This window comes from Pygocentrus nattereri, chromosome 10 (genome assembly GCF_015220715.1).
Source record: "Pygocentrus nattereri isolate fPygNat1 chromosome 10, fPygNat1.pri, whole genome shotgun sequence".
NCBI classification, from domain to species: Eukaryota; Metazoa; Chordata; class Actinopteri; order Characiformes; family Serrasalmidae; genus Pygocentrus; species Pygocentrus nattereri.
The window spans coordinates 33,240,594-33,268,448 of record NC_051220.1 but is presented as its reverse complement, the minus strand read 5'-3'; the positions used below and the strand labels follow the sequence as shown (position 1 = coordinate 33,268,448).

The window sequence follows — 27,855 nt, the reverse complement described above, 5'->3', positions numbered from 1 at the left end:
TTTCTCATTAAGGGCTTCTTGATAGCTACACATCCTTTCAGACTCAGTGTTGAGCTGTCTTCTCACAGTGGAAGGATGGACAGAAACATCTGAAAGCTTGAAAGGAGTACTATTTTTTAAGTACTATGTGTCTGATGGTGACAGTTTTGGTGGTCTATCAGGCCTTGTATGATTGTTAGGAGTCACATTGACCTTTCAATGTTGTTTTGAAATGCAATTTCCTGTCATGGCCACAAAAAATTGGAATCAGCTATAAAAATTCCTTATCAATGTGTTTCTAAACTTCTTGTATGATGTGCTTTAATGCAAATTTACTGTTGCAGCAGCTTCAGAATAACAATGTGGCTTGTGCAAATTAGCCATGAGTTATAGAGCTTTTGTCTACCAAAGCTTTCCAAAACCTGTCCAAATGAGGCAGCAGCAGCATCAAGAGTTTCCAGAACCCTGTTGCAACATAGAATCCTGCGTAACAAGGTTGCCACATGTAGTACAGAAATAAAGTACCAACTCCATTTATTGCAGATGTGATGTCAGATGCCCTGGGCACTTTCTTTTGAATAATGACTCAGTCTAGTCTACAGTCTAGCACTGTGTGGGTACTTCTGACTCACTGTTTCAAATACATGTTTGATCTTTTACATTTCAGTAAGGTGGTGTTCTGGATTTCTCTCATTATTTTTGCTCAAGTACTCTGCTGTTATGCAGTTATGCGGTATTAGCATCAGCCTTGTTTAGTTGGAAGTTGGGTCTGACAGTTAATCTTGTTCTGAAGGACATAGATGGAGATTTTTAAGCAAGTCCAAACAATCAGTGATACTTGTCCTGCTGCTAAATAGTTTCCATGCTGCCATGCAGGCGCTCTGTGCCTTTGCTCAAAGCATTGCCTGAAGCAACATAGAAGGCCTTGTGGAATTCAGCATGCTTCTGTCTGAGCATGCTGCATCACACAGTGGTCCTGACAGGCTCAGTGTCTGCAAGCAGGCCATCCTTAGATAAGCAGGGGAATGGTGGAATACACAGGCCTTCTGCTTTGCATAATTATTCAGACCACTTGAAAGTTATCAGCATTTTCTGGTTTACCAGTGGTGCTTGATTTATTTACTCACATATGCTACTGCAAACCTCAGAATGTAAGAAGATAATGAGTAAAAGGGGCAAAAGGATGTCAAAGGAAAAGTTGGTCTCTTGGGGTTAGCCATTAGCCATAAACTTCACAACAAGCCAAGAGGCTCCAGTGCTCACTGATATTAGGGATGGCTCTAATATTATTTTCAGAGGGGTCTGACAGTTGTAGCTGATAGCTTGAGCGTAAATGAAAGAAATTGATATATTCAGACATAAATCAATGTTTAGCACCACTTTTGCTGAGCCAAAGAAGCTGCTTGGGTGCTTTACATGCACTCTCCTTTATCTTGTTAGATATAAAGATTAGAAAGCAATATTGTCTCCTGTTTTTATTAGAGCTGGGCAGTATTTATCGTTATTGTGATCTACATCACAAGATGCTTTTCTAAGGATATCATGGATATTGACAGTACTTAAAGAACGCTGACCAGCTGCATGTTATGTTAGAATGAGAGCATCATTAATCCTGTCTAATTGGATTTAGTGCAATGTAGTGTATCAGAAAATATGAAAGATATTGTGGCATATCATGTATTGTGAAAATGTATTGAAGTATAGTGATACTAATATGATATATTTGCTTTATCACCCATATATATATATATATATATATATATATATATATATATATATATATGTGTGTTATTCATTTTCATTTTTAATATTACACCTAATAAAACATTGCGATTTACCTCAGTTGCTAAATATTTTTTATTAAAAATGAAGGCACACCCCAACATAATAAATATAGATAATTTGCTTAAGCACCTAAATGGCTTTATTTGAAAATATATGCATAAATACACTACACTGTGACTTCTGACTGTAAAAAAAACTTCAGAAATCTTAATTATTTCATGATATAAATTTTAGGTCAGATCAGCCACAACTACTTGCTATCCTCTATTAAAGGCCAGTTTTAGTCTGTGCAGAGCTCTTGATATTATGGACTGGTGCAGCTTTACTCCGCTTTCAGGTACTGATACTTTTTCACAGTGGTTGTTGGCCTAGCTAAGTCTACATCTCATTGCTTGCTGAGTTTTGAAATGTGTCTGTGTCTAGTGTCTGAATGGTGTGATCTGCATACAAATAATATATTTTGATTTGTGTATTGTTAATGCATATCAGTTCAGTGAAATTCGGAAACATAAGGGTTAATACATAATTCATAAAAATAGTTTTTAAATTAATGCAGTCAAATATTTTCCCAAGACACTGAATACACGCTTAGTTGCATGCGTAACTTTGGGCACCCTATTTAAATTGCATGTTTTGTTGATTTTTGAAGTGAAAATAATTTACACATCCTCTACAGAGAACAAACATTTTAATGCACAGTTACTGTTTATTTTCTATATGTAACAAATTTTTTTTATATGTAAAAATTCTAGCACATTTTATTTGTTAATAATATGTTATAATATGTTGTAATAATTTATCAAATCAAGGTTTATTTTCAAGGTTTATTTTCATCTACAAAATATAATATAGTAATTTTTTTTTTACTCAAAAAAAGTTTACTCAAACTTTTGAATACCACTATATATTCTGTATTTTTAGTTTGTATTATGTAAGTGTGGGTTTCAGGCAACATTTGTCAGATGCACGTTCCAGATATAATCTGTTGTTTTGGGCAGTAATTGGGATATTTTTAGGTTGCAGGTTCAATGCAGGTTCAGTTATTTCATTTTCTCTTTTAAAATTCATCTGTTATGCTTTGTGATGATTCAGCCCACCTATATCCTGCTCTGCTCTGAGAAATCACCAGTCATGTGCTGATCAGCTTCTGTTCTTGCAAGACCTTATACAGGTATGAGTGTTAGAAATCAGGAGTTGCAGCGCTGGAGACTCATCCTACAAGTGAAATGGTTATCTTTGTTTTGACTACATATTGTTTGGGTTCTGTGTTCTTCTCTAAATCAGTGTCATTTCTGTGTTATTTTGGCTTCAATTAAAGGAGAAAGTAAATGGGAAGCAGCTGATCTGTGTTTCTGGTGAAGAGACCTTTCTGTGGAAGAAATGTGTTCTTAACCCAATCAGGAATCACTGAATTAGCACTAAAGACTCCGCAGAGATAGTAATGATAACACAGAACATGCATATTTACTCTGCTTTGTGTAGGGAAATATTAGGAATGAATTTATATGTGGAAGTATTGACTGTCACAGTAATAATTGTTAAGACCTCTAAATACACTGAATTTGAATTATCAGTATCAAATGTACTGTTCAGATATTTAATTTATTTCATCAGAGAATAGTAAATGTACATATTGTATGCTTTAGGCAGGGCATTCTTACTGTAAAAGGCCTATTTGTTGTACTGTAGGTGTGCAAGTAATATTGCACTTTTAATAGTTAGATATCTAATGTCTCAATGGAGCTGTTTTTCCCAAGTGTTCATGCAGATTTGTCATTACAGTATGTTTGTATTTTTTAACAGAGACCTGAGGTTTAACAAAATTAAGGACCTGCAGCCAGGCTCTTTCAAACGATTGAAGAACCTCACTACGCTGTAAGTATCTCTGTCTTCTTTTAGCCTGCCTCTTTTTGTTTTCATATGCGGACAAACTTTTATGAGTGTACTGTTAAAGGTGTTTACTTTGACACTGCTCTCCTCTGCCTCCCTCTACTTCGGCCCACACATACAGGTCACCTGAGAATCAGCGCAAAATAGATTTTTCTTGATCATTGAGTCCTCTATTCGTCACCCAGCTGGCCTGCAACTCTGTTACCATGTATTTCTTATGAGCTGTTTTCTGTTTAACTTCAAAAGGGTTTGAGGTGTTTAAGGCACAATGTAGCAGTTCAAAAAACGATGTGCTGTGGCTTTAATAGAATATATGGAAAAAAACACACTGTATTGTGTTTTGGCTGGTCCAAAGCTAATGTCTTGGGTAACTTTTACTGGTTTGAGTGTAAATATTAGAGGGCAAGATGCAATTACAGACTTAGTAAATTCCTTGTTTGTGCTTGCCCTTTGTTTTGGCTACAGTGTGAAGACTCATTGTAGACTGTTGAAGCTGCACTGTTAATGTGTCTTCAGTTTTAACTCAACAGTAGGGCTGTTTGATATGCACATAAAATATGATATTCAAAAAAGTCGCTGGATATTGCAATATGAGAAGCGATAAATTATGATGAAGTCCTGCATTTCTGATTTTGAGTGTGCAGCATGTGCAGACTCTAAATTAGAAATTTTATTAACCTTTCCCTTTAAGGAAATAATAAAAAATACAAATTTACCAAAAATGAGAAACACCATTACAAAGTGCAAAATAAAAATAATAAAAAGCCGAATAGTCTTTTCTGTATAATCCTAGAAAGACAAATATACAGTCATATACAAAGACATGTTATTCGACCAGGGGCATCTAAACTTTTGCATTTCTCTTTCTCTCTATGTATATGTAAGTACGATATACAATAATGATACATCTGAGGGAGTCTTTTGATTGGCTTGTTGAACTGTAATTGTCCTTTTAAAGCCAGATATGCACCACGATTTTAGAAGTCTTATTCTCTGGGGACTCACATTGTACGTTTAAACAGACCTTTGCATACAGACAAAGTCTACGTTTTATATACTCACGCTGTACGAAAGCACTTGGTCCATGCTACGAGAAACGCAGCCCCTACAGGCAACTCTGTGTACGGACAATTTCAAGTAAAACCATTCCATTCAAAATAAAATACTGACCACCAAGTACTGAGAAAACACACTCATTTGCTACAGCAGTTTGCACAGACTTTTTCCTTCTCTGTTTTGCTAGCGTAATGCTGTGTTTTTGCACTTATTGGGGAAGTGGTTGTGATTGTGTTTGTGTGTATTAAAAATATAAAAAAATAAATAAATTTACACAGTAAACTCCTGGCAGGATTTGTAAATTGACCAGCAAACTTGTGTCTGACTTTCACAGCATTAGCAACACTTCTCTGTGTGAACAGACCTCCTTCACTGCCATCTTGAATCATTTATTTATTAGCACAGCTGGTATCAAGTATGAGTAAATAAGCATAATTCATCTATTATAATACATATGTAGCTTTCTATGCAGGCCTACATGAATCAGTACATGAATCATGAATCCGATTGAAAATAGTCATGATGTTCAAAAAATATGTACAGATTAGTACTTAAGACTCTAGTTTTTAAGATGGACATGTGGATGTACTTTTGTTCTGCAATTGCAGTTGTTAACGATGTGTGTCTGATGATTCTGAATTCCTTCCATTCACACTGTAAGTTATCCTAGTTACTTCTGATCAAAAAGGTTTTAATCGTTATTTCTAATAATCTTGTTTTAGATATTTACACAGTGTACAGTGCACAAGATTAAGCCTAATTATGGACTTCACTTTTCAGAGTGTGAATTAAAAACCTCATTTAATTCTGAATTTGGCTAAATCTGGACGAAGAAACTGGTATAACTTGTCTTGCATGGAGTAAATGCTTGTTGTGCTCAAAAAGTGTTGTTTGACACACTTGATGATTTATGACTCCGCTGTATAACCATCAGTTTAAATTGCTTATACTGTTGCTCTTTTTTTACCCAAAGCCTTTTAAACAACAACCACATACGAAGAATTCCAAGAGGGGCCTTTGAAGACTTGGAAAACTTGAAGTATCTGTGAGTTTGTATATGCATTACTTCACACGTGATCCTAAGTTTCCGAGTGACTTTTTGGGAGAGTAATGTGTTATTCATATTCCATACAGGTATGCTACATCAATATCAAAAGAGCATGAGTAACCATTCGGAGCGAAATCCCCTTTTAATTCTCACTTGTCAGTTGATAAAAAAACCTAAATTCCATTAAATGTTATTTTTATGTTTTGAATTTCTCTTGACTACCGTTGTTTGATGAAGAAAGTAAATCTCAGACATAAAATTGGACTATGGGAATTTATGTGTCTGAAAGCAGTCACCTAAAGGCATTTGGGAGGAGAGATGCAGCTTGAATAGCAGCCCTTTACACAGTTCCTGCCTTTGTTAGTCACAGATCCATTAAGAAACCTCAAGCCTCAGCTGTGCTGCTGAGTTCTGTCTGTGTTTATATTTACATAAAGCCAGTATGTCTGAAATGTCTGCTTTCATCCTCCTTAATTTAACACCTGCTTTTCCTCACTTAACCTTCTCACACATGTGTAGACATACCATAGTCAGAGTATATCATTATAATTGCCTTTTGTGCAGTTTTAAAGAGTTTTGTTTAGGCATTATCTTTGAAACAAACAATTTAGACACTGAGATAAGCTGTTCATTCTCATAATAAGACTTTTCATATAGTAAAATGCATTTTATTCAATCAAAATTAATGTTTCCTCCCAGTCAGGGTATCCCTGTGAAGTGTTTTAGACAAAGTGGCAAAAGAACTTGGACAAAAGAACAAAAGAAGAAAGATGAAAATATCAGTTTTCACAAAAGGATATGCCAGGTGACTCATTCGGATGCGTCAATATGGAATCACAGGGCTGGGAATGCCAACCGTTAATTAATAGAGATGTGCACAGGTAGTCAGGTACTTGATTAACCGAGTATTCATTAAGTTTCATCATGGGAAGATGATGAAGATATACAGGCTGACAATGCTGTGAAAAGGCAGTTTTATGAATTAACAGGACTGCGAATCGACCAGTTTGTTTTAATGTGCGAGTAAATATATGCGTTTTTATTCCACTTTGCTACTACAAAAAATGTGTGAAAAACAGTAAGTCCTCATTAGCATTAAACATTGTAGTGGTTGGCTCTTGTGTTAGCATAAGCTCATTACCTCATCTAAAGAAGCAGCCTTGTTTACTCATCCAGAACAAAAAACTACAGATTTTTTTCTACTTATTTTGAAATAAAAAGGCGTGTTTTTAAATAAAAAGCTTTTAAACATATTACTCTGTGTGGTGCTAACTTTTATGCTGCAGAATTAGCCTCATCACACTATCACCTTAAAAAATAAGCCTACAGCTAGTAGTAGGGGGTATGTTGGTTGAACTTGTTCCCAAGGTATAAGTTTTGTAATAACTTTTATGCCGGAAAGCCACAAATAAGCGCAGATAACGCAATGTACAGATATACACAATGTGCAGTGCAAAACACGCAAGCATTAGCTTGTTTGCTGAGTGTCTGAATGAGTCAGAGATGTTCAGTCACATAAGTGGAACTAAAAAGACAGCAGTTAGTCCATCACCTTCAGCTGGGTACACATTTGCAGTCTCAGGCATTCAGGAGATATCCAGCAACTCAGCTAGCACAGCCCATTCAGCACCAGGTCATTTCAACCTAGCCTGTGCCCTCTCAAATTAAGTATTTTTTGGAAAAATTGTTGTAAAATTTAGTTTTTTCTTCAAAAAACAATTTGATTGTTTACAAATATTATAGTTTCAAAGTATACCATTCCCTCCAGGTTATGCAGTCCATATATTGAAATAAAAAGAAACAAAAACCAACCAGTGATGCAAGACAAGCCGCTAGACATTCCAGAAGATATCCAGCAGCTCACCTCGCACAGACAGCCAGACAGTCAATTCAGTATTAGGTCACTAACAGCAAACATCACACCCAAGTGTCACTTCCAGCACCATGCTAGGAGTGATTGGGTGTGTTGTGGGTGGGAAGGGGCAGTGATCTCTTAGGGTGCTGCTGTTTCTGTCTGCGTTTAACTGTCCTGTAATTGCTGTGGTGATTAAATGTGTTACAACCGAGTGTAATTAGTAAGCATGCTGCTTTCAAAGGCTTGGGGATCAGAGCCTCATCCTGGGTCACTGTAGTGTCATCTCACAGTTGACCTTTGAAGACCTCTGTTCAAGTGCTGTAGCTTTTTAAAAAATGAACAAATATTATCATATGATCAAGCAATCTGCCAAGGTATGTCACAGCTTCCACGTCATCCTTACACTAGAACTAGTTTAACAAACTCCCTAAAGTCAATGACTTTGTCAAAAAAAGTTACTCCAGAACATACAACATATATAGAAAGTATAGAAATATCAGCCTTAAAGGCACATTACATTGATAAATAATTTTACTCTTTAATATTACTCTAAAGAGGAAAGGCTGGTAGTGTAAAAAATTATGCAAACCGCATAAAAAGTGGACTTCAGAAAAAAAATGCAAGAAAAAATTTTGGATCTCTTCTGGTTTACTGTGAAATTGGCTGTGGTGGAATTTATTGCTGATACTCCTCCCACATACTCCCCTCTATTTAGATATTAGCAGACCTTTTAGCAAAAAACATGTTTGAAGCTAAGAGGTCATTTATGGGGTTTAGCCTGTATTTTTTTTTTTTTTTTTTTTTTTCTTTTCTTCCAAAAAACAGGCAGACTTGGTACCAGCTTGATGCTGCAGTGAGTCTAGGTGCTTGTGTGTGAAAATCAAGATTCGTTTTTATTCTTTTAGCTTTATTATTGAGGTATTTAAATTGAATGCATGTTGAAATTATATTTTAATGTTAGATTGTAGGGATGCAATGTGGGAAACGTGAGCTGACGGCAGTAGCCGATATTTTTCCTCCCTGATGGCCATGCAAATATATAAGCTTTTTTTTAAATATTAAAAAATTATAAATATTAAATATAAAAATATTAAATTAGAAACTGACACTAAATTTTATGATTATCATTTTAGAGAGATGTAATGTTTGGTTGGGTTTTATTGGGTTGCAAAAGCAGTAAAATTAATGCATATATTGTAATGTAGAAACCCAACATCACCTAAATATTCTGGAGTACAACAAATACATCATTAAATATGGCTTTAAAATTTCAGTCATATCTAAACATCTGGCCGATGCTGATAATTAGTTTTTCAGGAAATATCCACCAATATTGTTATGATTCCGATATCATGATACATCCCTATTAGAGTTTACGTTTATGTCTGTATTAAGCTTTAAACATTGTTACTCAGTTTGTATGACCAGTTTATAGTAGATCTCGTGGCTCTAATTCTTGTAAGTCGCCTACGGACAACTGAGTGTAGTCTGTATTTGTGAAGCATCTATGTGGGAAATGTAGTCATCGTGGTTCTCAGCGATGCAATGCTGATGTTACAAGAGCGTTTAGATTACATGACCAAACTCTGAACAGCTGATCACCCCAGCCCCCACTCCCTGAGGGAAGACTCCTAGCACTCAATTCCTGTTTCCCATGGATCGTCTCTGCTTTAGCAGTGCCAAGCTGTGATGGGGAACTTTCAAGTGTGTGTGCCTGTGTGTGTTCAGTCACCCGGCGACAGCACCTCACATTCCTTTCTGATTGATAAAGCAAAACATTCCAGACACAGACAAATCTTGGCCTTCAGGTCCAGTCAAATCAGGGCCTCTGTGGTACACATGCAGCTTTAACTTCAGATTACACCACTGCTTTACCCGTAAAAGGGAACATGTTCTCTTGTACTATACCGAAAAAAGTACTGAATTCACTATTCATTTGTACATAACTACATGAATGAGTACATTATATCAATTTCATCTTTAGTTTGGTAATAACTGTGTGGTTGAAACATATTAAATCGGAAAACAATTTCCAGTGTACTTTGATATTTGTTGTTATGTCTTGTCGGGGTAAGTGTGCCTCATGTTCACAGTGTCGCTGTACTGAATCCTTGCGTGCATTCTGTTAAACTCAAATGCCCTTCTTCATTTGTGAAAACACAAAATTCTTGATAGAACCTTAATTTCAGCACCTGTTACACCTCTTAAAGGGGACTAGATAAAGATATCATATCGCTAAACAGTGTTTCCAGGGCTTGAAAATAGATTGCATGAACAGTCAGCTTCCAATCCAGTCCTGTGATCTGCAGAGAGGACTTCTGTCTGTTTTTTATTCTCAGCAGATGTTTTTACATCTGTTTTTATTTATATGAAAATAAATTTTTTTGCATAGGAAAGCAATGAAATGCCGAAGGCTCTGTGAAAAACAACACAATGTGACGAGACTGACTGACTCAATTTGTAACAGATTTCTTTTGTACTGAGTAGTTAAGCAGCTCATCATGCATATGTTACTGCAAGGATAAATAAATATTGTTATGTAATCACTTTGATGGTTTTTCAATACTTCATTCAGTTAGCCAATTGAAGCACTTCTGTCTCGTTTGTTAATAATAAGCATAGGAGTATACAATAGGCTCTCTTAATCATTCTTTTTTATGTAATCAATTCAGACTACAAAAGCAAATGTTAAATTGCTCTTATACATCTAAATTGGAAATGCTTTTAGCTCAGTGTAATTGCATAATCCTGTTCTTCTGTGTGTTTTTTCTAATATACCTGATTTCTCCCTCCAGCTATCTGTACAAGAATGAAATCCAGTCAATAGACCGACAAGCGTTTAAGGGGCTCGACTCTCTAGAGCAACTGTAAGTGAACCCTTACCTCCTCACGACTTCTTTCATCTCCTAATTACTGCTAATAATATCCTGTCAAATTCTCCAGGAAAGATTTTGCAGAAGTGCATGGCAGAAATCAGAAAGAGGCAAACATATTGCTCATGCAACTTTGTGTCAAGGCCATGGCTTTTAAAAGCATTGAAATTACTAATTCATGTCAAAGAGCAATTGCACCATTTTTATGCCAACATAATTAAATTATAAAATGTAAAACAGTTATCCAGAGAGGTTGGATGTAAAATGCTCCATTCTAGAGAAACTCCAGACACCTGAAGAGTTCGATACCTTAAGGAGTTACCTCACATGATCACATGATGTTATTCCATGAATTGGTCATGATTGTGCTACCTGATGTTTGGGATTTGAGAGAAGGTTTTTGCTTAAAGTGTAGTTTCTATTACAATCTATTATGGGGAAGAGGTATATGCAGGATGTCATAAAGCAAATAGTTACCAAAACGCTCAGAAGGGAAGGTTCCAATGTAGGTTCATTGGTCGTTGGTGATGTATTAACGTTATAGATATTGTGACCCCTGGTTCCTATCAACATCACTGTAAAGAAAAGCTGAGTCGATGGATTACTCAAGTGGGCAAATTCACAGCAGAACAGTCTGAATGACTGTTTACATCTCAGTGACAGAATTATGGAGACATTTTGAAAAATTGGTGGTGGCCTTTTGACTCTAGTACAGTTCAGAGTGACAGGGAGCAGTTAATGTGGGGTTACATTTATATTGACAGCTGAGCCCTGCATTTAAGCTGATGTGTAAAAGTAACATCAGTAAACATGCTAGTGGACCCACCCGTGTGGTGCTGAACCCTCTGCATGTCATACAGTTCCTTTTACTGTTGCTAAAGCATGCAGCATGCCAGGCTACTTGCCTTGATATACAGACTTGCTGTTGTTGTCTATGTTCACTGTTGAGTTCCATGCTCATTGTTGAAGTCTGTGTTATGCAGCCTGATTATGGTTTGTCGTAGATACATTTCATACTGTGTCGATAACAGTCTGATTCTATATAGAAAGTGAGCCTATTTTACACACAGCACTTCAAGTATCTGAGACTGATCAGAAAGCTGTCTAATCATGAGAAAAACAAGTGTAAAAGAAACCAAGATGCTTTGCCAACAGATTGTTTATCTGACCACTTCAGGAGGTTGTTGGAGATGCATTGTTATTTATTCACTTTTTTTATTTACATTCTGCACAGCATCACAGCTTTTTTGGAAATGAGGTTGTAGAAGAGTAGGTTACGGCGCTGTCGCCTCACAGCGAGGGGGGCCTGGGATTGATTCCCCAGCCGGGTGACCAGGGTCCTCTCTGTGTGGAGTTTGCATGTTCTCCCCGTGTCTACGTGGGTTTCCTCCGGGTTCTCCGGTTTCCTCCCACAGAACAAAGACATGCAGTCAGGCCAATTGGAAATGCTAAATTACCCCTAGGTGTGAGTGACTGTCTGTGTCTGTCTGTCTGCCCTGCGATGGACTGGCGACCTGTCTAGGATGTATCCTGCCTTCCGCCCGATGACTGCTGGGATAGGCTCCAGTACCCCCCGCGACCCTGACAGAGAAGCGGCTTAGAAAATGGATGGATGGATATTTTGTAACTTTTACATACCTGGTTTTTCTCACAAGTTCTTGTGCTTACATAATGAACTTGCAAAGTATGCACTAAATATTACTTGTAAGTACTACATACACTATATTGCCAAAAGTATTCAGTCACCCATCCAAATCATTGAATTCAGGTGTTCCAATCACTTCCATGGCCACAGGTGTATTAATACCAAGCACCTAGGCCTGCAGACTGCTTCTACAAACATTTGTGAAGGAATGGCTCACTCTCAGGAGCTCAGTGAATTCCAGCGTGGTACTGTGATAGGATGCCACCTGGGCAACAAGTCCAGTCATGTAATTTCCTCACTACTAAATATTCCACAGTTGACAGTCAGTTATAACAAAGTGGAAGCAATTGGGAACAACAGCACATCAGCCACGAAGTGGTAGGCAATGAAAAATGAAAGAGTGGGGTCAGCGGATGCTGAGGCGCATAGTGCGCAGAGGTCGCCAACTTTCTGCAGAGGCCTTCAGATAAGCTCAAGAACAGCATAGAGAGCTTCATGGAATGGGTTTCCATGGTCTAGCAGCTGCATCCAAGGATAATGCAAAGCATCGAATGCAGTGGTGTAAAAGTTTGGTGTGGAAGAACATAACTGGCCTGCACAGAGTCCTGACCTCAACTCGATAGAACACCTTTGGGATGAATTAGAGCAGAGACAGGCCTTCTCCTCTTACATCAGTGTCTGACTTCACAAATGTGTTTCTGGAGGAATGGTCAAAAATTCCCATAAAGAGACTCTTAAACCTTGTGGAAAGCCTTCCCAGAAGAGTTGAAGCTGTTATAGCTGCAAAAGGTGGGCCGACATTATATTAAATATGGATTAAGAATGGGGTGTCACTTAAGTTCATATGTGTGTGCAGATGAGCAGATACTTTTGAATAAGTTTTGAAAAACAAAAGGATGACAAAACTGACTGCAACATTGCATAAAATTGGAATTGGAGACCGCTTGAGTGGCTGCTTTGTATGACCAATCAGAGCTTTGTTGTTATGGGTGCATTCCAAGCATATGTGCATAAACATTACATAACAAGCAAAACACTGATTATGAAGGTTAAAGAAAATATAAAGCAGCCTATATGCATTTAAAGAGATGGCTGTTTAAGGTTTCTTTAGTAAAGGCAATGGTTCTATTTAGAATCGTGAGTTAATACAGAACCGCTTCCTGGCTTTGATGGTTCTTTGCATGATGAAATGGTTCTTTCCATTTCGGAGCGTTGTATACGGTTCTATATACCACTAAAAATCTTTCTTCAGTTGTTATGATGTCAAGCTTGTAATGATAGAATAATCCTTTTTTGGTGCTATATAGAACCATTTTCACCAAGCTGGGAATTATGACAAGTACCATAGTATAGCATAACAACTGTTTATAGCCTGTTTTGTAGAATGTCTTTATTCAGTGTACCTTTTGGCTGCATTGTTTTAAATAAATGATAAGTTGATCATTGCTACTACTCAAATGATACATTTCTCTTCTTAATTCTTATGCATAACTGCATGCATGTAAATGTCAAAAAGATTTTGAAAGAGAATTCCTTGAACTTGGACTAATGACGCCAAAAGTGAACAGAGTGTGGCTAAATCGTATCTGGAAGTTGCCCAGATATGAGATGCATGAAATGATAATTGTAAATAGGCTGAGGAGAAATACTCTCAGAATCTGTTTTGTGTTGTCAGCAGTAAGATTGCAAGTTTGAACCTCCAGGTTTTTTTTAGACATTTATTGTATATTAATTTATACCACTGAGTAACATTAGTTTTCCAAGCAAAATAAAAGGCTCTCAAATAGTTGAAATATGCATAAGCAAAGCACTCGTAGAACATATGGCCAATCTATCATACACGTTTTTGTTCTTTTCAGTTGAAACTGTTTTAGTCTGGGCAAATGGATGTTACGTGAATGGTTATGCTGTGGTGCAACATAAATTGTAGCATAGCAAAAGCATGACCACCAAAATCAACCAGCTGTCTATAGACTTTTAAACTGCTAATCATCTGTTGCACTGCTGGTCTGAGTTTAAAAACTTTAATAGTGTTTTATTTGTGGATGACAGTTCTGTGCATGAGCTGTGTTGGCATTCACAGCTATCCATGTGGCTCTGTTGGTTTTTAACTACAGTGCAGTACATATGCTGGATGAAATGAGCATATTTCACAGTCTGCCATATTAATGTGTCTGTCCTTCCCCACTGATTCATTGGTTATTAATTTTAAGCATTTTGCAAAAAACATTATAAACCTGCATGATTAACTGTGCCTAACAGAGTATGTATAATATTTCTTGCTTACTTTGTTGAATTAAGTCACAATGCGGCATTATATTAAGTCAGATTGTTTGATTGACCCTTCTTGCAAATAAATAAATACTATAATCTAACCTAGCAGATCACTCATACCTTGAAATTGAGACTTGACTGTTTGGCATATATACAGGCTGACTATGAATGAGCATGCTAGATTTGCTAGGCTTACCGCTGTTGCCAAGCAATAGTGACAAATAAAGCTGATCTGTTTTCTCCTGGATATTTGGACAGTTATGTATGGAGAGATTGCTTTCTCTCATGAGCATCTGTGATGACTGTGTCAGTAATAGCACTTGGCTGAACTCTGCTCTGTTGTCCTGTGTTGTCCCCACTTGGGGTGTTCAAGCCTAGGGTATCCATGCAAGACCTGGTTAACCAGAAATGTCAGCATCAGATAAGTAGTGAAGTTTTCATCTTTGAGAGAGAGGAGAAAATCAATTTCCACTTTTACTTCAGATCTGATCAAATCCACAGGTGTTTTTGTCCTTCCTTCCGCTGAGAGAAGACAACTTGGCGCTTTCAAGAATCCCTCAATGAGAAAAGGAAATAGACAAACAAGAAGAACATTTGCAAGTCAAACAAAGGAGCTGCTGGTGTTCTCAGAATAATGGACTGTCCACACCTCAACATCACTGAATGTGTTTGAGGTTGCTTGGATCATATAAAGCAGACCATTCAAGCAACCTCTAAAGCTGAACTTTTAAAGTCTTGAGAAATGTCTCAGATTTTGTTAAGAAACTAAGGAGTCACAAAAAGAGAGGAAGCTGTAATAAACGCAAAGAATGGACACTACGTACTGAAAAAAAGAGACCTACTTTTGTTCCTGATGATGAAAAATGAATAATTTGTATTTAATTGCCTGGAAAATAAATGAATGAAGGGTAGTCTCTGACTTTTGTACAGTACTGAAAAATACGTACCTGTCAAAACTTCTGGTCTGTTTAAAATGCAATAAAATAAGTTCTGTGCATGAAACACTGAGGCTCATTATGAGAAAACAGTGCTAGGTCTTCCACAGTTTCCAGAATATAGCATAAATACATATGTGGTCTTATCAGAACTGTATGCACTGTATTTATACTAAATATGCATTGTTGTTTTTTCTTGCAGATATCTCCATTTCAACAATATTGAAGCTTTAGAACCTGAAGCCTTCACTCATTTGCCCAAGCTTGAACGACTGTGAGTTCATCAAAGATATCATCTCTCTGACCACTTGCCTCAACATCCTTTCAGGATGGCCTTTTGATGTTAATGAGCCTTTGGAATCAAGATCAAAACGACTAACACTATATAGCCTTTGAGAAAGATGGTAATCCTGTTTGTTTTGAGAGCTCAATACCCTGGCATTAATGCTGAATTGAAAAGCACTCAATGATTCCAACATGACACTGGAGTGTCTTAATTTTTTATGGAGCTGCACTTGGATGACCTTTTATTTGCTCTCAGATTCCTGTAACCTCAGGACCAATAATCCTTTAAATGAGTCCCTTGTGATTGCTAGGTTTCAAAAGATGGTGTTTTTCTTGGTAGAAAATTTGAATTTGCTACACATGGCGATATGGAGACAACTGTAGTCCTAAAAACATGTGATTACTGCCTTTACCGCCTCACACTTTTGTGCATGTGGTGTTAGCTTTTTAAAAAATACCTACAGCTTTTGGTAAACCAATTTTTGTATGGAGAAACAAAAATCTGTTAACATTAATTTTATACAATTTATATGGGCCATTTGTTATTAACACATAACAAATATATATGTCAGTGTGTCTTTGCTGAATCTCTGGTATCTTCTGATTGCAGAGCGATTGTTCTGTTCCCATCTGGACAGATTATTTGTTGTAGCTCAGACTTACTTCCTCCAAAAATTGCACATGAGTCAGAGTTGATGCCTCTCTAAGGCTAACAATGGAGATGACCATTGAAAATAATCCTTCCCTTTTTCTCCCCCCCCCTCCCTTTCCTCATGGGTTCCACACCAGATGTTTGGAGTTTGGTAGCAGATCTGAATCCATTTTTTCCAAGTCTGTTTATGGGCAGTGTTCTGGAATCTAGCTACACACTTTTTCAAGTCTCCAGAAAGCAGGATGGAGGAGACACCTGGGCTCACACAAAGAAAGAGGGGTCTTACAGACCCCCAGGTGCAAGAAGTGCTGCTAATAATGCTGGAGAAGAAAACATGGATGCAATTTTAAATGGAAAATGGGGCAGTGTAGGTTAATTTGGCCAGTTAGGCGTTGTCTCTTGTCTCAGCCAATGCATAATGACAGATGGCACTATTCATTCAATACTGAATGTTCTCATCTGTTTTTAATAATGCGGTTGAATAACTGGTGATGGATGCTGTATGGAGCTCCAGAATATGTTTGGTAAAGGGTGACAGAGGTCATTACACAGTCTGTGGAAAAAAACATTTATTCGTGTACAAAAATAAGAGTGTCTCGGAGGACTTGCCTCCCGGAGAGCATATAGTCATCACAGCTGAGTTTAGACCATTGTCTAACTTCAAAAGAACCCTCTGACACCCAGTTCAAATGTGAAAAACAGATGTGATTGTTTACTTCTGATATGAAGAGACCTCTAGAAACAGTAGTAACTCAAATAATGACACTTTATATCTTAATATTGTGTATTCATGAAATAATTTGTTGAAGATTGTAACAACTACTACAAAGAGGAAGACTGTAATTTATATGCATTATATAAATATTAGTAACACTTTGTCCTTCTTTTGCAGGTTTCTGCACAACAATAGAATAACACACCTTGTACTGGGGACCTTCTCCCATCTGCAGTCCATGAAAAGACTGTGAGTGCTTATAGCTGAAAGTTTGAATGCAAACCACAGGAAGATCACATGATGCAAGACAGTGTCTTATTCTAAGAGCCAAGCATTATACACACTTGCATCTCACTGTCTGTAAGCCACTGATAAACCTTATTCAGATGTTAAGAAATTGCACCTGTCTCATGTTGAGCCAAAGTAATTCTACTAAGGGAACTGGACAAAGGAAGAATGGAAGCAATTAACAGAATGAATGGAAGCTATTAGTGGTGTTTTAATAGGACTGTTCTTGAAGATTCAGTGCCAAACCACTTACATTCATTTGGTGGGTTACCTTGCCTTATAGTTTTTTTTTTTATTATTATTATTCAGCGTTTTCATGGTCTTTTTCAAAGAAAGAAGTCTTTATAAAAAAAAGTTTTACAATTTTTTTTGTACTAGACTTAATACTATTCATTTGTATACTATACAGTACAGTAAAGCAACAAGCAACAATGACTAAAATATATAATATGTGCAAATGCCATGCTATATCATGTCCTTCAGTGTTGACTGACCAATAGCTTTCAGATAGTTGGGGGTTGATTTTGTTGCACTTAATATATCTGACTGGAGCTTTAATGAGACCTGCTTATGTCTGTGCAGGCGTCTTGACTCAAACACACTGAACTGTGACTGTGAGCTACTGTGGCTGGCAGATCTACTGAAGCAGTATGCAGAGTCTGGCAACGCCCAGGCAGCCGCCACCTGTGAGTACCCAAGCCGACTGCAGGGACGCTCTGTGGCCACCCTTACTGCAGAGGAGCTCAACTGTGGTAAGGCCATACACACACTATAACATAGACATAATTGTACTTATGGTTGCAGCACAGAACATGAGTATATAAGCTCCTATATTGTGTTTTGCTATATTCTTGATTTACCATACTTAGTTATATATATGGGATCACATAATGACAATTAATTACACAACAAGTTGTGTAAAGTATTACATTTACATTAGGGATGTGCAGTATGACAGTATTTATTGTTACTGTGACAAATTATGTCACATACTATATAAAGTATCGTATTAATTGATACCATCAATTGATGGAGATAAATCACATTTAAGACTACGTTGCAGATCTTCTCTAGTATGATCCATGCTAACCCACACTGTGTTTCTACACACAGACAAACATGTATAAGGTAAAAAGCACTGAGCAATGCTTTTATCCTTCATGCCACCCCATAACATGTGATATTCAGGGGGTCTTAAAGCATGCTAGCTTGTTTGCAGTGTAACGGGTGCTGTAGTGGTTTAGCAGGGTGTGTAAGAAGTGAATTTCCAGATGTAATACTGCTAGGATGTTTAGCCTCCTACTCATAGACTGTTCTGCCAGATCAGGTAGTGGGTCAAATGCAACTCCCCAAGTCTCAGGCATCTGCTAAGCAAATGAAGGTCAAGCCTACAGGGCTTTCTTTGGAGGTAGGGTTGTCAACAGCAAAGCAGACCAGGCATCGGACTAATTCATATCAGTCAGATGTGGGCTAAGTTATTTCCTTTACCTAGCAACGGGGGGCTTTTTTTCTTCCTAAAGCAAGTTTCTTCATGTTTCACTAACAAAGAGTTTGAAAGCTTTCTTCAAGCTGCCTTCAAGTAGTTGTATGTAATCCACATTTTTGTTTCAGAATTATATAAGATCACACAGCGGTTGCCCATTTACTACAAGAGAGCCACAAACCACTGTAGCTAATTTGCTAGGCAGGCATGCCCATGCTTGTTAGCGTAATCCATCCCTTAATGTCTCCATAGGCTCCATAGTGGAATGCCTCTGAACACCATCTCACTCTCCCCCACTCTCTGCTCAGGAACAATGCACTGCCAGCTCCAGCAGCTGTCAAAACACACCACGGCTCACCGAGACGCTGCTACCCTAGGAGGCGGCAGGCCTATGTCGCAGGCTGGTGGCATTTTGAGTGTGGCTGGCAAACAGGGCTGTAATTACAATGTCACACAGTGTTAATGGGGTGAGCAGTAGTCTATAGTGCAGAGAGGGAAGGCAGTGTGCCCACACAGCAATGAACATTTAAACCCACGGTGTGCTTTCTTATGTGTCTGTGGCATTTTAAGATGGCAGAGCGGGATTGTTTTTATGTGGGTTTGTACACGAGAGAGAAGTACACTGTCTGTCAACTTTGGTGACACTTATTGCTTTTCAGAATGCCTTTTAATAAAGTTATGTTTAGTTGGTTGGTTTGCAGTTTAGATCTTGCCATTTTTCTTTATAAAAACTACAAAATTGAAGTAACAGCTGACAAACATACTACCTTTGGAATAATTTCAAATCCCATTCATTTTAGCACTCCGACCTTTTCAGCTGTTTGAACCACGTTTCCACCAAAACATTTCAAAATGTGCTTTTACCAATCGTATGGAAAAGAATTTGGACAAAACGTGCTTGTCCTACCAGTAAGACACAGATGATCATGAAGCTTAGTATTGCAAATATATTAAAAATATTAAAGGAACAGTTTGGTTAAAAATGCAATTTTAAACATGAATTATAAAAATAAGCACAACTTAACTGTGTAGCTGAGAGCAATAGGCAGTCATTCTAGACCATAAGTATTGTGCCCTTCCCCCACAGAATTCGACTCCCCATGGCATGCATGTCATGATGGCATAAGGATGCAGGATTATGTTCAAGATTTGTGCTAATTTTATTTGTAAACATACAAATTCAGTTTTAAATTATTAAGATTAAACAACTGTTTAAAAAGAATCAACAGAAATCACAAACATATCCTGTGATGTCCATATGCTGTGACACATGCGTGCACATATGAAAGTGAGGTGGGATTTTGCACGACTAAATTTAATTTAATAAAATGTTAAAGTTTTGTTCATTTTTACAACTCACAGTAAGTCAGACTGTGTCTTAAACCATATCGACAAGTCTGCACAACCTGAATGGAGATGTGAATTGGGTTGAGAGACGTTTTGGGGATGTATTTACTGAAAAAATGAGTGTTTGTTGGCTTCTTGTGTTTGCTAGCAACCTTAGCCTCAAATTTCACTTCAAAGCTTTCACTTTGTCTTATGGGGATTAAATTGAATAAGAAGCCACTACAAACCTGTCTCTTTTGTAGGACTCCTAAAGTGAACTGAAGCCTTGGCTTAGGATTTTTTCATTACAGCCTTTCATACAGTTTTTCAGGCTGTGTTTGTACATGCTGTAATGGATGTAATGGCATTAGTGCTGGGTAAACCCCTTCATTTGGCACACAGTAGTTGTCAACATGTCCACAGTCACCAGTGGTCTGGTGTTGAGCCGAGACATTATGGTTGCCCTGTCAGGCGGCCAAGGGAGCCATGCGGTACAGAGAGCAGTCCTCTCCAGCTGGCATGGACGTCATCATCGCCAACCAGCTGGCCTTCTATGGAGTGATTCTTTCTGGAGCCTTCCTATACTCCTAAAACTAAATGTTTCTAGCTGGTTCTTGGCTTGGAACCTTGCTGATAAGGCTTTGTATTATATGGAGTCCTTACAAAGGCTCTTCACACTCACGCTTCACATTCACAAAAATGGTTCCTCAAAGAAGCTTAGTTAGAAAGGTCTTTTAGGAAACCAAGAGTGTTTCTTCTGTATTATAAGAGTTTAGTCTTAAATTGTTCTCTTTCTTTCTCCTCTTTTCTGTTGTCCACCCCACCCCCTTCTTTTTCCCCCACATTATGTTGACCTTCCCCCACCCCATCTCATCGCTCTGCTGCGTGTAGAGGTGCCCCGGATCACGTCCGAGCCGCAGGATGTGGACGTGACATCAGGGAACACGGTGTACTTTACATGCAGGGCTGAGGGCAACCCCAAACCTCAGATCATCTGGCTGAGGAACAAGTAAGAATAATGTGTAGATTCATATTTACATTTTGTCAATCCTTTCATGTAAGGATGGAAAATATGACAGCATTTATCCTTATCATTATACATTTTTCACAGTTTCAGTACAGTCAATGTGATGCATTCAGAGTGATTTGATGTGAAATGGTTCATCATAAAGAAATTTAGTGACTCAAATCTTTTTACAGTGATGATAGAAACCAGGGGTTGTGATGTATAAACCTTATTGCCCAGGTCTCTCTGCCTTGACAATCCACAGGAAGTGATCTCATTGTGATTGCTTGTAAACTTGTTGAATTTGCATCTGATCAAGCTGCAGAGTTGAAAGTGGCTCAGATTTGTTTAGAAATTATTTTTACATGATCTGGAATTCTACATGATCTGGAAAACTAGGAAAATTAGATAATTGATAAAAATGTCCTGGAAAAAATGAGTAAAGTCTTAGAAAATTGTGTTTTGTTAAGTTTTAGGTGTTTGGAGACAGCAGCCGTCTAAATTTCATGACAAAAAACCAATAGAAATGGTCCCAAATGACGTAGAATTAAAAGTATAAATTGAAAAGTATAAATACTATTTCCTACACCTGATTATGCTTAAAGGTGGTACAGTTCCACTTTAAAGAACACAGACTAACTGCAAAGAGAGCATAATTGTGCCTGGTTAATTGTGCAGCACAGTATGTGAAACATTAAATAAAAATAATCGGTCACACTTTATTTGGATGGTCCCCTATAGATGCTCTACAATTACCTAAATCACTGACATACATTATGATAATATTCAGTTGATTATCAACAACACTATGGATATGGTTAGGGTTAGGAGTAGTTGTAGGTTTTGCCTTGAGGTTAAGGTTAGGGTTAGGAAATGATTTTATTAAATGTTTCATACTGAAGTTCAGTTTCATTAAATAGATATTTAGTTGAATGTTGCTTAAAGACATACTAAGCATTTACAGCATCTACAGTGGACCATCCAAATGACACTCAACTTCACATCAAGCTGCACTTAATAGATATTTAGTTGAATGTTACTTAAAGATATACTGAGCATTTACAAAGCATTTACAGTGGACCATCCAAACCTCAAAAAAATGTATTTAGTGTATCGTAAAAATGTCTTGAAGTGTTGCGATGTTTTATGTTTCCTCTATGCCCCCCTCATATTAATACATAGGTTAACTATTATATCAAGCAACAAGCCTAACAATCACCATGACAGTATAACGTTATTGTCAAAGATTAATTATTATTATTATTATTATTGATGATGATAAAGCAATACAATAAAATATATTTTGTTATATTTTGCTATTTTATCACTAATCTGAAAAAAAAATATTTGGCCCATGCAAATGATGAGAACAATGAGGTTACAGGCCACTAGTGACCCCAGATATGTTATTTAAGGGTTAAAAAATAGCATGCTTTACTAAGTATAATAGTCTCTTTTACTTAAATATTAAGCATATTAGCCCTGTCGTAATAAATACTAGTAGTTCCAGATTGGAAATACAATGTAAAGGGTAGCTAACATTTTTAAAATGGTACATAATAAAGTAAAAAAAAAAAAGCTATGAGGTTTTGACATGATGGTAACAATTTATTGCACATTGTTTATAAAGCTGATGCGTCTTTTGGAATTGATCATCTTCCATCTTCCTCTATTTTCACAGCAATGCTCTTAACATGCGGGATGATTCCCGTCTGAATCTACTGGAAGACGGCACCCTCATGATTCAGGACACGAGGGAGACTGACCAGGGCGTATATCAGTGCATGGCCAAAAATGTTGCTGGCGAGGTTAAAACTGGAGAAGTCACCTTGCGGTACTTTGGAACTCCATGTGAGCCCCCTAGTCTTGTGCTCTTTTCTTGCTCCCTGAATGGTCCATAAATACGCCGCTTTCAATTTAGATGCTGAGATCTATCAGATGTTCAGCATTTCCTGTTTGTGCCTTTGGCATTCACTGTATATATTTCACTGTCGTTCTCCAAACTTCAAATGTCTGAGTCTGAAGTTAGGAGAACTTTTCATTTTGGCGATGTTTACATTTTAAGCCTTACTGACCAGATCTTTCTGTGTTGAGGGTTCATGAGAAATGTTCTCCCTGGGCATGGCCAGTTTTAGTTCATCAAGATGATCTAGATGCAGATATGAAAGTGATTCAGAGCTGACTGGAAGGTTTGCAGGTTTGCACATGAAACCTGTAAATGGAAAGACTAGTTTTCTAGATGTGAAAAACACTCTGAAACCTGAAAAAATGTTAGTAAAGTTCTAGAAAAGGATCCAGGTGGACAGGTGGTTTTTCTAGCACATCATTACTGTTGGAACAAAATTTTGCAAACATGTTTTTTTTATTTGTTTATTTTTTTTTTTTGGCATAATTTGAAAACATCAGCTGCCCTTTACACTGTATCAGTGGTTGATGATAAACAGACTAAAAGAAAGAGTCTGAAATGACACAGAATAAAAACCATTTTACTTTGAAAGTTAAAAATTATTCCTTATCATGTAAAGTAGGGTTTTGTTCAGACAGTTACAATATTTTAGCTGACAAAGCTCAGTTTGAGTTTGAGTGTCCATTCTTATGTATTGTGGTTTTGAATACTACAGTGTCACATGTCGACAAATGCATGGATGCTATGTTGGTACGCCTGATAGTGAGGCTACATCAACACACACCAGCTTCTTTCAGTGTGTAACGTTCAGGTCTGTTTCAGTAGAACGTGCCATCATATGGCCAATAAGTGGTCGTTGGAACAGATTTTTATGTTTACAAGCCTTGAAAACGTAAAATTTAGGCAAAACCTTAGGCAAACAGTCACATTTATACCAATTAAACCATGTAATGTGAACGCAGCATTACAGCAAAGAAGAAACTTAAAAAATAAGATTAGGACACTTAAACAAACATACAATGCCATTCTAACTCCAGACTTATAGCTAACCCTCAGCAGCTGCTGTATGAAAGCTTGTTTATTATTAAATTAAATAAGATCACTTACAAATTTAATTTCTGTAGCAAAAGTGAAAAATGTTTTTACCTGCTTTTACTTTTTACCTTGTTATCTTGTGCAGCTCGGCCCAGTTTTGTGATTCAGCCTGAGAACACAGAGGTGTTGGTGGGAGAGAGCGTGACTTTGGAGTGCAGCGCTACAGGCCAGCCTCAGCCACGGGTGTCATGGACCAGAGGAGACCGCAGTCCCTTGCCCAGCGATGTTCGCATCAACATCACCCCCTCGGGGGGTCTCTATATCCAGAATGTTAACCCGGCTGACGGGGGCCAGTACACCTGCTTCGCCAGCAACAACGTGGACACCATTCACGCCACCGCATACATTATAGTGCAGGGTAAGATCAGCATTTTGAAAAGGTTTTTTTTTTTTTGTTGTTTTTTTTTCTTCAAGAAAGGATAATATTAGTGTTGGTGTAATACAATAATTAACATCAGTTAATTATCATCAATTTTCTTACATGTTATTTTCGTTAAAGTTGCTCTGAAGTGCTGTGCATCAGTGGGAACATATATGGCAACAAGATAAAAGACAAAAAAAGAAACCAACAAAGGTTCAATTCTGTTTACTCTCTCACTTCTAAAACTAATGCTGATTTAGTCTAACTATAAATCAATTGCACCTCTCTGTACATGTTTCTCCCCCAGCTGTCCCTCAGTTCACAGTGACCCCTCAGGACCAGTCTGTGCTTGAAGGCCATACAGTGGACTTCCCTTGTGAGGCCACAGGTTATCCTCAGCCGGTCATAGCCTGGACACGCAGCGGTAAGACGACATAATGGACTCTTATCTGCAAGACTCCTAAGGGAGGAATGTACTCTTTGAGTAGTCTAAATATAGAAATGACCAAAAGGAATTTCAGGCAGTCACCTTTAATCCTTAGAAATCTAGAGTTATTATTGTCATTGTGCCATTTGTTTGAGTTATATTACATATTTGTTGTGTGTAATCACATAATTAAACGCATAGTTCATTATGTGTTCAGTTATCTTCAATTGATTTTACATGTTGCAGGCTTTTTCTGTTTGTTTGTTTCTAACAGTTTTCTGTAAAACAAAACTGCACATGCAACAAGGTTTAATAAGTGTCAAATTATATTATATCTTTTGTACTTAAGAACACAAATGTGGTATAAACTAACATTTTATAATTTGCACTCTTGACAGAAATTCTTTGTTTGTTCAAATGAGCTACAAGTGAGAAATAATGTAAAAAACGTAAAAAAAAAAAAATTCAAGTCATAAAGAATCAATGGAAACTATAGCTACATGCTTCTTCTCAGGCACAAGCATAAAAATAACTATAGTTTCATAATGTTTGAACTTAGAGTTTGAACTTTTTTACTTTAGCTACATTCACATTATAGGCTTTATTGCCCAGATCCTTCTGCCTTGACAGTTCACAGAAAACCTTCTTATTGTGATTGTGTGGCCACTTTTCTAGTATATACCTGTTCAAGAAACGTATATTAAAATGGCTCAAATCTGACTGGAAAAAAATCAAACAGGGTTCCCACATTACCGGGAAATTTGGAAAGGTCATAGAAAATACCTGCAAAATAAAATTAATAACATGTCCTGGAAATATTAATAAAGTCTTAAGTTTTAAATACAATTATTTGAAATATTTGTATATTTTGTATGTATACGTATGTATTTTTATATCTCATTCTTGCTCACACATCAATTACTTTATTAATCATTTTAAGCATAAAAATAAGTTTTTTTCCTAGAATGCAAATATCAGAATGTGAATCCAGTCTAATGAAACTTCTCTTTTTCTGTCACAGGTAGTCCTCTCCCAGGAGACAGACGTCACGTGGTCCTGTCCACTGGCACCCTGCGTATTTCTCATGTTGCACCTCATGACCAAGGCCAGTATGAGTGCCAGGCTGTCAGCCCTGTTGGCTCTGTTGGAGCAGCTGTGCAGCTTAACATCCAACAAAGAGGTAAGATTTAATCTCTAACCCAGCAATCTTCCATCTGCACTCTTGATAGAACATCCACTATATTTACTAATATTTACATGACCTTGAGCACACATCATGCACCATAGTGTCTGAGCTGTGGTTTTTACAGAGTTTTCATTCACTTGTGGACCCTTTACACCTCCCTGGTGGTTTAAACATACCAGTGATAGTTTTAGACTTGCCCTTTGCACATTTTGGGGACGGGGGCTAAATGTGAAACCTGAACATAGATTAAACTTAAATTAATCCACAGCACTTAGACGATACTCCTTTAACTCATTTTAAGCGCTCCACAGAGCATGCTGTAAGGTTTTTTTTTTTTAAAAACCAATAACACAAACTTCGAATTTACCAGTGCACTTGTGATGTGTGCATTCGTGACAGGTCGAAGTTAACTGAAGCAGAATCTTCCCAGGCAGTCAGTACTGCACCAGAGGGAGTGCCTCAGAGCTTATGGTACCTGAGCCGACTCACAATCTCTATTCCCGGGGCGAAAGTTGACCTCGAAGAATGGCCATGTAAATCACAATTGTTATACATGCTGACCAAGACAACACTTATACTGTTTGACAGGATAAGCACATGGGCTCATGTCCTCTGAGGATCTGTCTTTTTAAGTGCCTGGTTTTAGGTACATCTAGGTAAATGTTACATTTATATGTATGCAGTGAAACAAAATGGTAGTCAAGGAGCTACAAGTAACCAAGACATAGACTACATATGCTGCAGTTAAACAAGACTGTGCTGGGCAGTATTTAATCACAGTAGAGTAAATACACACAATGCAACAAGCAAAGTAAGAGCTTCTTGTCTGATAGTTCACTCGTAAGGTGAAATAAGCAATAAGATTAAAGATAGCAACAAGATGGCCAAAGACCAGAGTCTTTGTTTTGCCAGAACTACATTGACTGTGTCAATTCCACCCACTTATTTCCTGCTGCCTGAGCTTCATGACTCATGCAAATTCGCCGATTTAAGTTAGTTTCCCATGTGCTGATGTGAATAAATAGCAAAACATGATTTCTTTGTTTATACATCTTTTTGGCATGAAGAATGCATAAAACTGACTTGCAGTAATGTTTTCCAGTCCTACTCCCACTGCACGTTAACTATACCACATCTGATTAGAGCTAAAAAAGACTAAACTTTATAGGACAGGGCTGCTTTGGAAATATTGACTTAAAACATATCCAAGCTTAGTCCTGGGTGGTATTGATTAAACACAACATCATGGTATTTTTTTCAAATGTATTACAGTTTTAAATTATATGTTTATTTATATTAATACACTTAATAAACCTATACATTCTTAGTGATGGTCTTATGTGCTTAAGCAACTTCTTACAAATCCAGCTTGTTTTGATTTAACTGTTTTGTTCCACTTTCCTTTCTTAAAATTACCCCAAGGGGTGCTAACTAAGTATTATAAGCCAGAGTGAACCAGTAAAGCAGACAGAAACCCAATTTAGTTTTTATGCTTTTTGAATCACAAGTTGAAGCATTACAATTAGCCAGTATGGACGACATATTGCCTAGAACATTCCTAGGTTTTGACCCCATGTAAACATTAGAAGGGTCCTCAAGTTACAAAAATGTTAGAAAAAGAATAGAATGTCACCTTATGCCATGACTCCTGTAATCCCCCAAGCTTGTTGGGCATTAAGTCACGCTTTCATCTGCAGAGTGGACTGATGAAAAGAAAGACTCTGTGTGCTTCTTCTGTGAAAGCTGAACCTCAGCACTTTCTCAGCACCAGCAGAGTCAGGGGGT

At 37.4% G+C, this 27,855-nt stretch overlaps 1 protein-coding gene across 1 annotated transcript in view; it reads left to right on the top strand.

The window, feature by feature from the left end:
• LOC108423483 (peroxidasin) overlaps window positions 1-27,855 on the top strand; it is a 69,317-nt gene that overhangs the window by 18,739 nt on the left and 22,723 nt on the right. Inside the window, exons 2-12 of the mRNA XM_017690803.2 lie at window positions 3,568-3,639; window positions 5,684-5,755; window positions 10,409-10,480; window positions 15,543-15,614; window positions 17,170-17,241; window positions 17,863-18,032; window positions 20,981-21,098; window positions 22,777-22,946; window positions 24,182-24,454; window positions 24,765-24,881; window positions 25,906-26,064. Of these exons, the coding sequence (XP_017546292.1) occupies window positions 3,568-3,639; window positions 5,684-5,755; window positions 10,409-10,480; window positions 15,543-15,614; window positions 17,170-17,241; window positions 17,863-18,032; window positions 20,981-21,098; window positions 22,777-22,946; window positions 24,182-24,454; window positions 24,765-24,881; window positions 25,906-26,064 (1,367 nt within the window). The remainder of the gene's footprint in view (window positions 1-3,567; window positions 3,640-5,683; window positions 5,756-10,408; window positions 10,481-15,542; window positions 15,615-17,169; window positions 17,242-17,862; window positions 18,033-20,980; window positions 21,099-22,776; window positions 22,947-24,181; window positions 24,455-24,764; window positions 24,882-25,905; window positions 26,065-27,855) is intronic.